This window comes from Balaenoptera ricei, chromosome 10 (genome assembly GCF_028023285.1).
Source record: "Balaenoptera ricei isolate mBalRic1 chromosome 10, mBalRic1.hap2, whole genome shotgun sequence".
NCBI classification, from domain to species: Eukaryota; Metazoa; Chordata; class Mammalia; order Artiodactyla; family Balaenopteridae; genus Balaenoptera; species Balaenoptera ricei.
Window position 1 is genome coordinate 54631674 of NC_082648.1, and position 17508 is coordinate 54649181.

At 35.2% G+C, this 17508-nt stretch overlaps 1 protein-coding gene across 4 annotated transcripts in view; it reads left to right on the forward strand.

Moving 5' to 3' along the window:
- MSRB3 (methionine sulfoxide reductase B3) overlaps positions 1-17508 on the forward strand; it is a 161866-nt gene that overhangs the window by 19954 nt on the left and 124404 nt on the right. For 2 of the 4 annotated variants that reach the window (XM_059936421.1, XM_059936423.1), the window contains exon 2: positions 10970-11096. The exons of 1 other annotated variant lie outside the window; for it this stretch is intronic. In XM_059936421.1, the coding sequence (XP_059792404.1) occupies positions 11021-11096 (76 nt within the window). In that variant the 5' untranslated portion in view covers positions 10970-11020. Of the gene's footprint in view, positions 1-10969; positions 11097-17508 lie in introns of those variants that run through there. One more of the 4 variants, XM_059936425.1, reaches the window with a different exon arrangement.

A 17508-nucleotide genomic window follows, 5' to 3' on the forward strand; every position in this document is an offset into this window, starting at 1 on the left:
ACAATTAAGTGATCTGTCTTAGAAGTGGCACACAGTATCACTGTTCACAACTTATTGCCCAGAACTAGTGACACAGTCTCAAGAACCACAGGGGGCCAGAAAATGCATTCCTACCATGTGCCTGGAAAATGGAGAGCCAGAAATGTGGGGCAAATAGCACTAATGACTACCACATATAGCAGTTCCTACCTCAGGGTTGACATGAGGATTAAATGATATTAGATACACATATACACGATCACCTCGTGCAGGTACTCAAAAATGATTATTAGTAATAATGTCATAATAGTAAGATGCACACATGCAAGATATTTGAATAACAATATAAGGTGGGACTAAAGATTCTTATAAGCCATATAAGACTATACCATGCAAGTGCAAGTTGATGTTATCATTATCCAATAGATATTAGAAGATAGAGCATTAGAGCTTGTTTCAGTGTTGGAGGTAGATCTGTATAGTTATCTATCAAGAAATGATGGTTGAAGTTGTTAGAATAGGTGAGATCTGTAAGAAAGAGATTAAATAGTGAGAAATACAGAGGGTACTAAAGGGATATCTCTGGAGCTTAGTCACAGTTTGGAAATCAGAAGGAAATATCCCAAGAGATAGAGAAGCAATTTCCAGAAAGGGAGGAAGAAAACAATACTGTGTAGAATAGAAAAGTCAAGAATGTTTTCAGTAAGAAAAATCAACCATATAAAATGTCACTAAAAGGCATTGAGCTTCAGTTCTGTGAGTTCCACGGGGAACAAATTATCAACAGGGAATGTTACTTAAGGAAGGAATCATAGTATTAATTTAGAGGTATGTGTGTGCCAGGTGCTCCTCTAGTAGCAATCTTGCAAGGAAACTATTACAAACTCCAGACATACAGATGAGACTTTCAAAGCTCAGAGTAAACCTTGTAAAATGAAACCTAACTAGTCAGTGAGAAGGTTTAAATTTGAACTCAAGAACTAGAAAAGCAAAACTGTATTGTATGAACACAACAAAACGAAACAGTTAAAAAGACTGAAAAATTCTGAAGTCATTTTTTAATAGTAATCAAAAGTGATTTGTTTGTGTGGGTTTTGCTTTCCTGTTGGCACCTTTTAAATATTAAGAAAAACTTTTTAGATGAAACACATGTAATGTAGACACTGAAACTACATTGTCTGTGTAATCAATGGACTGTGAAATCAATATATACTTTAAAAGGAAAAGATTTGTGTTCTGTATTGGTGATAGAAGTTTTAAAACATTCATGTGAGAATGAATAAATCCCTGAATTTGACTAGATGCTTTACAAAACAGGAATCCTGAAAAAAAGATAGCGTTTAATAGAGTTATAATTAACATCAGAAGATGGACTTAATGTCCATAATTCTATTTTTTTAAAATTTATTTATTTATTTATTTATTTTTGGCTGCATTGGGTCTTTGTTGCTGCGCGCGGGCTTTCTCTAGTTGCGGTGAGCAGGGGCTACTCTTTGTTGTGGTGCGCAGGCTCTCTTTGCGGTGGCTTCTCTTGTTGCTGTGCGCGGGCTCTAGGCGCGCCGGCTTCGGTAATTGTGGCTCGCAGGCTTCGGTAGCTGTGGCTCGCAGGCTCTAGAGCGCAGGCTCAGTAGTTGTGGCGCACGGGCTTAGCTGCTTCGCGTCATGTGGGATCTTCCTGGACTGGGGTTTGAACCCGTGTCCCCTGCATTGGCAGGCAGATTCTCAACCACTGCGCCACCAGGGAAGCCCCATAATTCTATTTAAATTATACCATTGGTGTACCTTCTTAATGGACACAGTGTAACCCTTGCATTGTCAATATTAGGTACAATTCTTTATGTCCTTTTCTTACTTTTTATGTGAACTGAATAATAAAGAAAACACAGATGCCACAACATGTAGATAAAAAGGAGTTTTAGCCTAATGTTTTCTCCAAATGGCTGTATGACCTTCAATAGGTCTCTTTATCTCTGTTTTGCTATTGACAAAACAAGTGGTTTGGATCAGTTCATCGTTTCTCCCACTTTTTTTCCACTGAGACACACATGATGGATGATATTTCATGAGCAACCTCCTCACGTAGTCATACACAGATGAGGATCATAGACTGAGGAACAGATGGTCCAAGCTGTGCATTCCTGGTGCTACTTCTACCTCCACCATTTTCCCTTTAATTTTTGGCTGCATTGGGTCTTTGTTGCTTCGCGCGGGCTTTCTCCCACTCAAGAAGACATTTCAGAAGGAAATGTGACATTATTAAAGAGATAACTCTAATTTCATCCTAGTTGTTTCGTTAAAAACTTTATCCTCAAACTTCAGCATCTAAAGACGATTTTAAACAAATTACTTGTGAAACACCTTTCAACTAATTATTTTACCTTTGTTGGGTGGTCACTTCATGTTCACAAATCTATGTATTAGGTGTTAATCAGGATTTTTTCCTGGTTCTAAACTTGTTTAATGATACAACTTCTATTATTCTCAATCATTTCCAAAAGTTCGTATTCCTTGATTATTCTACTAGCAGTATATGAATTAATAGTACCATGTACATGATATGGGTTCAATAAATGTGAGAATTTATCAACAAATTAATTTTCCTTTTCTGGAGATAGCACTAATTCACAATTTGTTTTCTTATCCCCTAGCAGGACATATACTTTTGTGAATTTCAAGGAGTGGTGCTGAGAAAATTGGGTTGTAGCACTCTGACTGTTACTTTCAGAAATCTGCCATAACTATTCTCCTCACTTTGATAAAATAGCTCAAAATTTTGCATTTGCATTTGTCCACAGACTAGATGAAGTAGGAAATGTACTAATTAGTTCTAGAAGTAGTAAGAGGTCTAAATACTACTGGTATTATTTTCTAACCATTTGTTTTTTGCTAGACAACATGGGGTAAGTTATAAATGTATTCCTCTGTCCGCCGTTCACTTACTCAACGAGTGCTTATGAAACATTTACTGTGCTTGTTATGGACCAACCGGAGGGCCAGACCAGCAGTTCTCAAAGCGTGGACTAAGGACCCCTGGCATCTGAGAGCTTTGCAAGGGATTCACAAAGGCAAAACTATTTTCAGACTAATGCTACGACCTTATTTTCCTTTTTCACTGTGTTGACATTTGCGTTGATGTTGCAAAAGCCAAAGCAGGTGAAACTGCTGTTGTCTTAGTGTGAAGCTAGGCAGGGGCAGCAAACCTTTTTAGCAGTCATTCCATTCTTCACTAACATCCAAACAGGAGAAAAGGCCATTTTTACTTAAGAATGTCCTTGATGAAGTAGTAAGATTTATATTAATTTTATTAACTCTAGATCTTAAGTGCATATCTTTTTATTATTCTGTGTGAAGAAGCAAGAAATACACTTTTATAAAGAGCCTCCGCGTCGCAAAGTACAGTGGCCGTCTCCAGGAAAAGCACTGGTGCGCTTGTTTGAAACACCATTTCACTTGACAGAATGACCAACAGACAAACGATGGTTATTTAAACTTGGGTATTTGGCAAGTATTTTCTCAAAAATGAATGAAGTGATTCTGTCACGTTAAGGAAAACAACTGACTGTACTGTTGGCAATGATAAAATTCGAGCTTTCAAGTTAAAAAATAAAATTTTGGAAAGCTTGTATCTGCCACTATGAGCTTGACAGCTTCTCAACATTTAAAGATTTATCTGATGAAATCAGTGGTGATATTAATGAATATTTTTGATATTGATAATGTAATGTGTCAGCATGTGAAAGATCTGCATAACCCATTGAACCAATGTTTTCCAAACGAACAGTGCATGATGTTACAAAATCATACAAAGTTAAAAGATCCAGTCAAAATGTAAGGTAGACCAATGAAATTTAATGTAATAGTATGAAAAGTTCATCGATAATACATAGTTTCAGATTATCATTGTTGAATTTTGGTGTAATATCAAAGAAGAATGTCTACAGTTATCTGAAAAAGCTATTAAAATATTCCTCCCTTTTCCAACTACTTATCTGAGTGAGGCTAGATTTCATTCATAAATATACTTCAACCAAAACAACATATCACAACAGATTGAATGCAGAAGCAGAGATGAGAATACAGCTGTTTTCTGTTAAGCCAGATATTAAAGAGACTTGATTTGCAAAAAAAATGTAAAACTCTTCCCATTAAATATGTATTTTGTTTGTTTTGGATAATATAGTTATTTTTCACTGAAAATGTCATTTTTGTAATATGTATTATTATTTTTATTTTTGTTATTCTTAATGGAATAAGCAAATGTTTTAAAAATTAATCAGCTTTAATTCTAATATAGTAAATATTGATGGGTATAACCACATAAACAAAAGGCATTTGGGGTCCTTGATAACTTTTTTAGGAGTGTAAAGGGATCCTAAGATCAAAAAGTTTAAAAATGGCTAACCTTGGAGATATTAAAGAAAACTTTCTTCTTTATGCAACTTTTCTTCAGTTCCCAACCCCCCATATCCCTGCCACTCCCTCTCCCAAAGCTGGAAGCAATTCTCCTTCCCCTGAAATTCCATGTGCTTTATTTCTACCTCTGTAAAGGCATTGAGTACATATCTTATGTTTCCATCTAAGCTAATATGTTTTTTGACAGCACAGACTATATCTTACATCTTTGCATATTCATCAGCTCCTAATACATTGTTTTCCATGTAGTAAGAATTTATACAGGTGAGCTGAGTAAAATTTGGTATCTTAAAATTGTTATCTCTAGGGACTTCCCTGGTGGTCAAGTGGTTAAGACTTCGCCTTCCAATGCAGGGGGTGCACGTTCGATCCCTGGTTGGGGAGCTAAGATCCCATGCCTCAAGGCCAAAAAACCAAAACATAAAACAGAAGCAATATTGTAACAACTTCAATAAAGACTTTAAAAATTGTCCACATCAAAGAATAAATAAAATAAAATGTGTCTATTTTTTTAAAAAAGTGTTCTCTCTAAATGGTTTGGAAGATTGAGGATTCTGAGTAGCCAGGGTTCTATTGTTTCTTATAACAAATAGGAAAGATCTCTGCTTAATAAAAGAGATGCCCGATTCTAGCAATTTGGCCAATTGATTTTGAGAAGTAAATGATTGATTGATCAATTCATTCAGCAAACATTAGTTGAGCATAAACTGGGTGCCAGGTATAGAATTTTATTGTAGACATTTAGATTAGTGGTTTCCAAATGCTAGCCCATGATGAAGTGTCTTCTTTTCGTAAAGAAATGAGAAAAATAGCAACAATGAAATGTTTTCCCACAAAACTTAAATATATTATTTAAAAGTATGTTCTTTATCTTGAGATTGCTTTCCGAGTTCTTGGTGTTAATATAATTTTCTTTTCTGATATTATGGTGAGATTAGGGTTTGGGGCTTTTTGTTTTTATTTTGTCCTTACCTGACAAAATTCAAATTTGTCAACTCTTGGTTAGCCCTTGCAGTTTGGGGGGGACATTTTACTAGCTTGTGGAGAACCACTGATGTAGACATTCTTTTGGCATTTATTGGAAAGGGATTTGACCTTTAGGTTTGATGCTTTAAATCCACTAGCACAATCAGCTCATTTATTCTTGAGCTAATTATCAACTTCGTAAGTTCCCCGCTTCCCTGTTTATATCATCTCTCTTTGGCAGTTGATTGTTCAACTGCAAGGAAGGAAGTGAAAGGAAATAAAAATAAACCCAAACCAAAAAGCTAACAAATTAACGTTAGTCAAATTTTGGATGTCAGAGTTCTAGGGGTTAAAAAAGATGGAGAAGTAGAAATTTTTGACCAAAATAGGGCATTTGAATTATCTAGATCTCAAGTCAGATTGCACTTTCAACTTCCCACCTCTTCACAGAAACTGCTAATTCCTATGAAGGAACCAACTGGTTTTAATTCAGATTCTTACATTTAAGCACCATTGACAGTTGAGATGGCAGAGATAGCAGGGTGGGAAATGATGATCCAGAACACTCATTTCCATAGAATCAGTTATTTATATAGTCATTCTTTCACTCAATAAATGAATGGCTGTTAGGTGCTAGGTATTGGGATACAAAGATGAAAAAGACACTGTCCCTATGCTTAAGAGGTTTATAATCTAGAAGAGGGAGACAGAGATGTAAGCAAATCAGTGCCCTGAAAATTGTTGTAGGGGATATGACAACATGCTTTGTGCCTCACTGGGGACCCAAATAGGAGAAGTTAGGAGTGGTGGGAGTTGGGAGTGGTGAAAGGACAGTAAGGTTATGGAATGAAGAAAGATGTGGAGGTGGAAATAGGAAACAGCAGACCTATTTGGGGGAAGTTATGAGTATATTGGTATGGCAGGAGCGTGGGGTTGGGTTGGAATGTGGAGGTATGGCAAGAGAAAGGGGTGAAGAGTTAGGCAGCAGCTAGATGTAGAACTTTAGTTGTTTTGTTCAGGAATTTGGATGTTATCCAAAGGATTTACCAGAATGTGTCTGTGGGATGGCGATAGGAAAGGAAGGGGTTTTGTAAGGTCAAAACCATTTGAGAGGCACCAGTTGAGAGAAAGTTAAGCAGGTGCATTTATTGTAAAGCCTCTCAGACCCTTTATGTTGGGTAGCATTTCCATTACTAAATTTGTTTGAAGGGGTATTGTCTGTTTCACAGAACATGGCTTGGGAAACCCTGCAATATGCAATGGGGAATCATTAAAAATTTTAAGCAGAAAATGATAGACAATTATGTAATCTAATTCTGTTCTCAACACATAGTGTGATACTGCTCATTAGGTATTGTTCAACCCATATTTTTTAACACCAAATAATTTCAAAGTGATGTGCTAGATATTCTGGGAGATTAGAAAGATGTGTAAATTGTGTCTGGCATTAAAAAAACATATTGGTTATCTATAAATGTTATTCATAGGTGCAATTATTTGAGTCAAAAGCAATGCAAAAGTGAAGACGTTGAGGATAAACTTGAGGAACTATAGATTTTCTGGGTGGTTTTTGCTCAGCGCTGATTTCTAGGGGGTGTTTAATGCTAATTCTTTTCCCAAAGATTGTCACCACTTAGAAGAATGTGCTTCTTTTGCCTCTTTTTGGACTTAGGATTGTTTCTGGCTAGGGTCCTCATCCAGGCAGCTCAGGGAGCACAATGGGAAAAAAGCTGCCTAATTGAAACTCAGATTTTTTGCGGGGGGAGTGGGGGGAGTAGCTGTTGGTTTGTTTGACTCTCAAAAGTACCGTATCATCAACATATTGAAGCTTTGGTAGATGCAAGTGGACTCAGTTCTAGGCATCTATAGGTTATATATCCTAAAGATGTATCCAAGGCGTTTACAGAAACGATTTGAAGGTGAAAAGGAAAGAGGAGTTGCATGTGGTGGGACAGAAAGATTAAATCTAGAAGTCTGTCTCAGGCTTTTTACTACCTTAACTCTCTACTTTTTTCACTCAATGTCAAGAGGGAGAATCTTCAAATAATCTCCTTGAATTAAATGAATCTTTATTAAGTATTTATTATCAGCCTCATTGTCTGTTAGGAGAACATAGAATCAGAGTGTCTAGAGTGGATTGGTAACAACCTCAGGCTCTTCATTGCCAATTGTGTAGTGGTCAAGAGCACTGGCCCTGGAACTATAATAGATGGCTTGGGTTCAAATCTGTTAAATCATTCCGTCCAGTTACTTAAGGGCTCTGCTTCTTACCAGCCGTTAAGATCTTATGTAAATTACTTAACCTCCCTATGCCTCAATCTCTACATCTAAAACTGGGAAAATGATAATATGTACCTTATAAGTTCCTGAGGATTAAAAGAGCGAATAAATGTGAAGTGCTTAGAATGGTGCCTGCCATATGGCAAGGGTTTCATTGACTATTATCCTGAGGATAACTTTATCCTACCATGGAAATCAATCCAAGAGTAGTAGGTTTTCTGGCCTAAATAGGATTCTGTGTTTGCAGAATGGCCTGCTAACTCTAAATAGGATTGGGTATAAATGGACTGTTAGAAATTTCCGATTCATATAATTCTGAAATAAAGCAAATATTTGTATATTTAAATAATAATAAGAGCTAATGTTTGTGAGCATATACTATGTGCCAGGAGTTATTCCAAGCACTTTTTACCGATTCACTTATTTAATTGTTATTTTAGAGTTGGGGAAGCTAAGGCACTGAGAGGGTAAGCAACTTTTCCAAGGTAACACAGCTCCTTAGGGGCAGGACGAGGATTCAAACTCAGGTAGTCTGATCTCATAGATCACACCCATCCATTGTGATATATCTTTCATCTAAATGTATTCTGCATTTTAGATTGGTTTGTCAGTGTTTGATTTCATTTATTGCAAACATAAACTAAGAAAAACTAAGTGGGGACTTCCCTGGTGGCCAGTGGTAAAGAATCCGCCTTGCAATGCAGGGGATGCAGGTTCGATCCCTGGTCAGGGAGCTAAGATCCCACATGCCGCGGGGCAACTAAGCCCCTGTACCACAGCTGTTGAGCTCGTGCGCCTCAACTAGAGAGCCTGCGTGCCACAGCTACAGAGCCCATGCGCCCTGGAGCCGGCGCGCCACAACGAAAGATCCCGCCTGCCTCAACAAAGATCCTGCGAGCCGCAACTAAGACCCTATGCAGCCAAAAATAAAATAAATAATAAATAAATAAATGTTTAAAAAAATAAAAAGAAAAACTAAGTGGAAGAACATTAGTTAAAAATTTAATTTGTTAAACCATTTCAGCATAAAAATATTCCTTTTTCTGTTCTAAAGAACAGTTGCTCCTGGCCTCACATGTTAGAGCCATGTTAACTATGATTCTTTTGTGGAATATAACTATGAGTTTGATTTCACCAAGGCATCCAGATGCATGTATCCGTTCTTTAGAACTGTTTTTCACTTTCTATCTCAGCTACATTTTTTCTGGGTAGTGTGTACGTAATGTCACTTTATGTGCATTTTTGCAAAATTAGCTACTTTTTCAGTTATCCTTGCAAACATTAAAATAATTAGGGTTATATCAAATCCTAACCTATGAAATGCATGCGTTGTAGGATTTGACAATGGAGAGCACTGTGACATATTGTACTTTTGCATTCTTCAGTGTAAAAAAGGTTAGACAGCTCTAAAAGTAATCACATTGTTGCTCTCCTTTGTTGGTGCTAGTGTAGCTGGGTTCACTTTTAAAGAAAACTGGGCAAAACTAATTTGCCACTAGATGGAGCCCTGGCTATTTGGGTAGAAATAAATGCAACAGGCAGAACATTAAATCACTCCGTCATATCATGCTGGAGGGCCCCCCGGTATTTGAGGCCCTCAGCTTTTCATTGTAGAATGCATCTTTGTTCTTTGCCTGACCTGCAGAGTGACATCACTCCCTTTCTTCCTGTGCGCTGGCTTTGACACAAGCCAGATGGCCGTGGCCATCGGTAGGCGCGCAGGCTGCCTGGTACAGCAGTTGATGAAACAGGATAGGAAGACGTTTTATAGTCAGCTGCAGGAGCACAATGAGGCTGCAGCTTTGCTAAGTGATTACATTTACCGTGCGTACTTTATTCCTCACAGAGAAGGTCACAAGGAAAAAAATACATTTTTATTTATAGTGTTGTGAGGTATAGACCTTTGATCTTTTATTAGTCAGTAGTCTGCTCCAAAGGAATGCTCTCTTTTCCCTGCTCTGCAGTCACTCGTGAAAATGACATGTTTATTTATGTTTAATGGTTCTTTCAGGCTGTGCATTGTGATACTTACCTTCCCTCTTCCTCCCTTTTGTCTCCAGTTAGTAACACAAAAATGTTTTAGTTTTGTAGTGAGTTTAGTTTGGAGAAATCAGAGTTCAGGCATGTTAATACAAGCAGATTTGTGTCAGATATACTCCAGAATGATTTGGTAAAATATATTACTGTTTATTATGTGTTTGTTCTTCGAGGAGGTCAGAAGAGACCAGGAACAGACTTTTATTTTTGGGGGGTGGGGTGAGGGATGAGGGTCAGGAAATGAACGAGACGTTAATTTTATATCCATTTTTGGACATTTAGTAGTTAAGATCACTTAACTACTATAATGCTAATAATAATGCTAATTTTAAATAAAATATTAGAAGTTACTGTTAATCTAGTATCTTCTACCTTCATTAGAAGTTAATCTTTACCAACTGAAAGATTATACAAAAGTTTAAAGAAAATCCTAGCTGAACTTTTCTTTAAAGTTTAACATTCACACAGTTTTGAGATCCTTCCACATGATTCATTTCCAAAAGCTTTAAAAAATATTTTTACCCTTTTTAAGGCTAGATTGTGAACATTATTTACAGAATTGATCTAGAAATTATAAATCATAAAATCAAATGAAAATTCATGGTTGATATGCCTTCTTCAAACTTAACACTATTTATAAAGTGAAGCCTCCTAGTTGTCCTTAGGTTTGACTCTATTTTTTTAAAATATGAAACTCTAACAAAAGAAATCTCTTAATCTTACAGTATTTTGCAGTCTTCTCCAGGGAGGGAGATTTGCAAATAATTGCTGGAAGAAGGCAGCGTGGTATGAGGAGAGAGCGGGACTTTGTAGTTGGATAGAACAAGGTTTTCTAATTTTTTTTCCACTGGCTATTTGCTTTGTGCCCTTGGACCTTTGAGCCTTGGCTTCCTCACATATGTATTGGGTGATAAAACCTACCTTCTAGGTTTATTGTAAGAATTAAATGATGTAATATATTTATGTTTGGCCCTAGACAGTTCCTGTCACTTGGTAGGAACTCAGTAAATGTTAATTCCTTTCAACTGTTTTAAACTTCATCTCTTTTCTCAACCTCTTGCAAAATGTGTTCACAGATTACATTGCTATTATATAGTGTGTATTTTATTCATAAGATATAAATAAGCCTGGGTTGAAAGTAAGCCCACCATATGAAAAATAGGCATTTGAAATTTATTAGCACTCTGTGTGTGTTCAGTTCCAGATAAAACCGTAACCATCAATTGTGCAGTGAATGTGTTTAACATTTGTGATGTTTTAATTTGTTTTTGTTTTCTTTTTTTCTCTTACTCAGCTCTTGCCCCTGTTCTTTGCCTCTCGTTTTGTTGGTGAAGATATCACAGTGATGTCTGCATTCAACCTGCTGCATTTGGTGACAAAGAGCCAGCCAGTAGCCCTGCGAGCCTGTGGGCTTCCCTCAGGTTGCTGCTTCTTGTACTATACTTAGTAAGGGCACTGGTCCGGGTGGGGGAGTGTTTCTGCTGCAGGAAATGATACACCATAATGCTCTGCTGAATTTCGTTTTCTTTTACTTGGGCCCTAATTTGAAGACGGAAATTGGTTATAAATCACCACTCTACTTTGAGTAACATTCATTTCCACAGTCCTAACAACCCCTGGAAACACTGTCCAGTTTCCTTGCTCAGTATATAATTGTCACTAATATTTCATGATATCTTCTTTTTCTTTAACGCACACTACAATCTGAAAATCGTAATGTTCATAAGAGGCTGGCAGCCTTGATAAGAAACTGCTCCAAATCACACAAAATAGGACATTCATCTCGTTAAAGGATAATGAAAATGCTTTTCATTCCACATGTGGTCATTCCTTTAGAAAGAAAAAATTAAAACGAGCAACTTTAGTGTAATAAAGTTAGTTATTATACTTATAAAGAAAACATGTTCTATTTAACAATGACCAAATAAAGAGAACTAATATAGCATGTGTTCACTGCTTCTTAAATTAGAGCCACCACCCTTTTTAAAAATGTAAGTTTAAGCATTTAAACAACTGAGACATAAAAGTCCAAAATTTTATTATGTGCTTATTTCATGTTTAATATTTTAATTTTATTATGAAAATCACTATGGCCAGATATAGTCTGTGAACATTATTGTCAATATTATTTATATTTTCTTTTAGTATACATATCTCTATTACTATACTGTATAAAGAATTTAATTCCAACTCATTAAATATTCATTGAATATTAACTATGAGTGCCAGACATTGTGTGAAGCAGTGAGGATACAATGATAAACAAGATCAAGCCAATTTCTTTAACAAGCACAAGATGGAGTTGGAACTGTGTAAAGGCCATTGAACCATACGGTGATAAGACTAGACTAAAAGTATTTATGCCTGGGATGTTAGGGGAATCCAGAGGATGCTTCTAGCTCTTTGCTTAGGGGAAGAGATTTTGGAAGGGAGAGAAGGTCTCTGAAGTTTAAGGAGGACTTCATGGAGGATATAGTGCTTGAGTTGAATTTCAAACTATGAGCAAGAGTTAGCCAGATGTCCAAGGAGAGGGAAGGACATTTCTAATATATGAAGTAGTGTGGGAAAGACATGAAGACCTGAAAGAGCAAGGTACGTTCAGAGAAACGCAGGTTATTTAATATGGCTAGCTTGGGTAGGTGAGGGCAAGTAGAAGAGGTAAGGAAGGTAGCCAAATCATGAAGTGCCTCATATGATGTTTTAAAAAATTTAAATCTTGGGGAAGGGATGAAGGGGGAGTAAAATGACTTGATTTGCACTTTATAAGGATTATTGATTTAGTATGATGGAAGGTTCAGTGCTGGTTCCAGATATTTCTATGAGAAGGTGGAGATGGCAACTTAATTAGAAGGCTTAATTAGAAGGATAAGGCTTTTGTCTTGAAGCTGTACTTGAATAGTAAACATGCTATTTAAAAAAAAAAAAGATTTTATGTCTATTTGTGGTGACTTGAGAGGCCAATGAAGCTTAATGCATGGGGTCCAAAACCACTCTTCCTGACACCTTCGCTTCCCCTACCCCGCCATGCCCCTGCATGCCACCATTGAGTATGTTGGAGGAGCTTGAGGCTGGAGGGACTCATGAAGTACTGAGAGCCTTAACAGTGATCATTACAGTAGGTTTGGAAAGAAGGCGATAGATAAGAGAAATTCAAGTTGTAGGACTGACAAGATTTATTTGTTGAATTGTATGTAAGCTTGAGGGAGAGCATCAACCAATGTAGTTCCTGTGCCATGGGGAACTTTTCCAGAACTATATACTACATATAATAATCGTAGTATGAAAGTTATTTAACTGATACATAACCATGTTTTCCACTGGAAAAAAGAAACCCCCAAGATATGAGAGCAGTAGCATAGTTCTTGTAACATGAGTTTGTCATACACCAAGGAGGCTAAGTATTTACAGAAACTTATTAATTAACATGGTATCCCTCGATATATGACAATTGTGGGATTAAAGTATTTCATAATGCAATTGTTTAATCAAAATATGTGTCTTTAAATTTTGATATCAAATGATTCAAAGATAAATTCAACAAAGCTGATAATGTTTAAGAAGTAACCATTATAGTACAATGCTTAAGCACACAAATTCTGGAATTTGACTGGATCTGAGTTCTGGCTTTGCCACTTAACTGGCTGTGTGCCTTGGCTTCCTTGTTCGTAAAATGGGGATAATAATAGTACTTACCTGAAAGGGTTGCTGTGAGAATGAAATAGGTTAGGATGTGGAAAGCGCTTAGAACAGTGGCTGGCATGTAGTAAGCACTATATATAAATGTTCACTAGTTCACTATAGACATCTGTATCAATATACATACATATATATTTTGTATTTTTCTAGTACAATAGACTTTTAAAAACATTTAAATATGTCCCATCTTTCATTTAACTATTTTTACTTTAATCAGAACCACAAATGCACTTTATGTTTGAGAAATAACCATCTCAATCTGTTGTTTTGATCTCTTTATTTTACTTATACATCCTGCTGAACCAGATTCAAGTCCTATAAACATACAACACATTTCTTTTATTCTTACTATCCAGTACTGATGGAAGCTTAGAGAGACTCGGTCTTTCTTACTTAGGGCTTGTAAGCCCATTTTATTTTGATAAATGATTTGACTAGAATAGTATTCCATAATTTCTTAGCCATTCAAGCACCCCGTATTTTTTAAAGTGTTATGAGACTCAGTCTTCCAGTGTCCACGTATTTTATAACTTCAGTGTTAGCAAAATCTTTGTTACCATCCATTTCTCTGACAGAATTTTACGCTTAGAAATATAAATATGTTGAAGAAATTGCTAAGTTTAACAATAATGTGAAACAAACTATTTAAATTTTGAAAAATAAAAATGAAATGGAAATGGAAATTCTGGTCTTTATCACTTTATACAAGTAGAAAGGGAAGAGGTCAAAATTGGAGATATAGGAAATTAAGGTAAAAGTTTGACGTCTTGCTTTAATTTACTGTTCCCTGGTCAAAACCCATTGCAACAAAAATCTCTGTAAATCAAAAAGATTTCTGCTCCCTAGCCAGTACCCTACTAATTTTAGTTATTATTCAATATGAAATAATTCCAGAACTGAAAAATAATTGGAACAGGCTCTTAAAGTTGATTATAACTGGATTGACCTATGAAGGCCATATTCCAGAAGGCTGACCTATCATTTTTCAGCTTCGACTTCCTTTTCTTCTTATTTTTAAATAAGGCATAATTTCAATTTAGAGCTTATTAAGTGCATCTGAGTTATGGTTTGCTTATGTTTGTAATTAAATTTTTTTTTCTCTCAGAGCTCTTCTTAATTTCCTATAACAGTTTCTTTTATGTATTAAAAAGAGCACTGGAATAGGAGTCAGAAAACTAACCACAGCTTTGTCATTAACTTGTGAGACCTTGAACGTATCAGTAAACCTCTCCAGATCTCAGTCTCTTTATTTTTCAAATGAGGAATTTAAATTAGATAATCTATTCAGTTCTGAAATTCTGTGATTTTATGAACTGTCATTGTTTTTACTTTGGCTTTGGGTTAGTCAAATCTTAAAACTCAGTACTAATTAATGGCTGGGAATTTATAGAAAAATCTGCTTGGTAGTGGTGGGAGGACAGAAATATTTTCCATGTTTGAACATTAGAATTCCTTGCATCTAAATCAAGACTGAAGCATCATCTTAGGAGGGATTAGGAAGCACAATTTTATACATAGTTTCAATGCTTGATAGAAATGAAGTCTAATTGTAGGTTAGACTAGATATCATGGTAGCTTTCAGCCAAGTGAGAGTATTTGTCTAAATAGTACTAATTACAGTGATAAATTGTGCTTTCCTCTAACATCATACACATAATATGTGGTTGTTACTCTTGACTTTAGTGGCATATTTAACAGTCTCCATGAATTGAAGAGCCACACGGCAGTTTATGCAGCTTATAAAGATATTATGTCATAATATTCCAATGCAGAAATTAGAAGTCTTAAAGACAGAAATTTTGCAAATGGTGTTTGCAAGTCATAGACTATCATCTGTGTAAGTAGAGCTCTCTAAGAATCAGGGGCTTGTGGCTCCAGAGCTTAGCACAGTGCCTGGCACTTAATAAATATTTGTTAAGTGAATGAATAAACATTTGGAAAGTTTACATGTAGGTGAAGTGATAGCTATAACAGACAGTACAAATTTATTTGAGGCTCTTTTGGGTCTCAAATAAATCTAATGAGGAGGTTAAATTAAAGTTCATAGTTTGGTTGCCTTTTGAATATATTGTAAAAAAACTTTCTCTTTTCTCACTTTATTGCATTAATACAATATGGTAGATTTCTCAGGTATAAATCACATTGTAGCTAAACAAATAACAGCAACAGCGAAAAAAAAAAAAAAAGGTAACACAGATTCAAAGTATATTATCCAAACTTGCTTTTACTTTTTCTCTCAAACAATTTGAGTTTTGGTGATAAACTGTTTGAGGAAGGGAATAAGTACATATTACACTTACCATGAGAACTAAGAACTCTGGTTCTTTTGATTGCTTTTCTCTGGAGCAAATTAATATTGTTTGCTGTGCTTTAAGTTCTGCATTTGTAAAGAGGAAATACTACAGATAAGCACCAGAGCAATATCCATAAATAAGGAGTACTACTATTCAAGTTTGAGCTGGCAATATTTCATTAATAGCATCTGATATTGTATTTACCTTAAAAAAAATTGAAGTCATTGGTGTGTTGTTCACTTACTGATTAGATTGGCTTTCTATATTAGTTTTAATTTTTAACCATTTTGCGTCATGAAAACACGAACCATTTCCGTGGTTTTTTGTGGGTTTTTTTGATAAAAGTTATGGCTTTTCTCCTCCAGAGGATACATATGTGCACCTATACAATTTTTCATATAATTTCAAGATTTTTTATTAGATATTCTGATACTCATAAGAGAGGTCTCCTTGACCACAGATTCAGAGCCTTCCTTCTAAACAGAAAACAATATAAAAACTCTAGCCAGAATGTATAATTTCTGATTTCTGTATTGATATCACCAATGAAATTCTCTCCCGTGAGTTCAGTTTACTGCCTTCTAGTCTCCAACTTCACCATTCTTACATGTTCATCTTACCTAACTTATTTATTTATATTGAAAATGCTTTGGGGGAGTTTTTTTTTTTTAAAGAAACAAATGGTTTTTTAAAACAATAGACATTCAAATTTCAACTCCCCTAATTCACAAAATAATTTGCAATTAATTGATTGAACGGTATCTACTTTTCCCAGTAGATGGCACTAGATTTACATTCTTTCACAGCATGAAAGGGTATTGATATCATTAGCACATAGGTGCATTGTGAAAACTTAAACAAAAGTATGTAAAGAATATTCAGTTAAGAACACATGGATTTACAAACCACAAATTTTTCTGCTTATATGATGTTCAAACAATATTTGTAGAGTGCAAAACCTTTTTCCATTTTCAACAGGATTCCAACTCCCTTGTGCTTGGACATCTCATCGAAATTGTCTATCATGTGTAGACTTTCTATAAACTAAAACACGTTTTCATAAATTAACTTATCTTGTATCCAAATAGCTGATTTAACAGTAATTTATAGTTTTATATGTAGCTAAATTTTCTTCAGCAGACCACCCAAGAATTAAAGAAAATTTCACATTTTGTTTTGCTATGTTTTGAATTTTTATAGAATCTTGAAAATGTTATGAGTTTAACATGTTGACTGTTAAGCATGAATCCTTTTCTGCATGAATAAAAATATTTTTGGAAGCTAAGAAAAATTATATTTAAAATGTTGATTAATGAGTACTCTAATGCAGCTATATTCTTTTCTAAAACAAAATGTTTTAGTAGCTCCGTGATATAATAAAGTATTAGTTAATACTGAAAAGTTGCTGTACAGCATATGATTATTAGATGAGTTTTAAAAATTGTGCACAAGGCTAAATTGCTATAGAATGATAAATACATCTGTATGAATAAGGTGTTGGGCATATGGTTTGTTAAATGTAGATTTTGTTAATTTTTTCTTAAATATAGAATAAATTCTTCACATACATTAATAATTATAAAATACATAGCAAAATCTAGTAGCAACAGAGATAAAATGGGCATGAACAAAAAATAAATTTTAATTTTGTTTGAGAAATTCTCTAATTAACGACTAAAGAATATAAAATATTATCAGTTCTGAAAACAAATGATAATTCTACAGAGTTAGTTTATCTAGACAATATGCACTTTTGGGGAATCATATAGATAGCGTTCTTAGAAGTTTATTTATCTAAACATGTTCACAGTAATTTACCTGACAGATCATAGAAGGATTTATT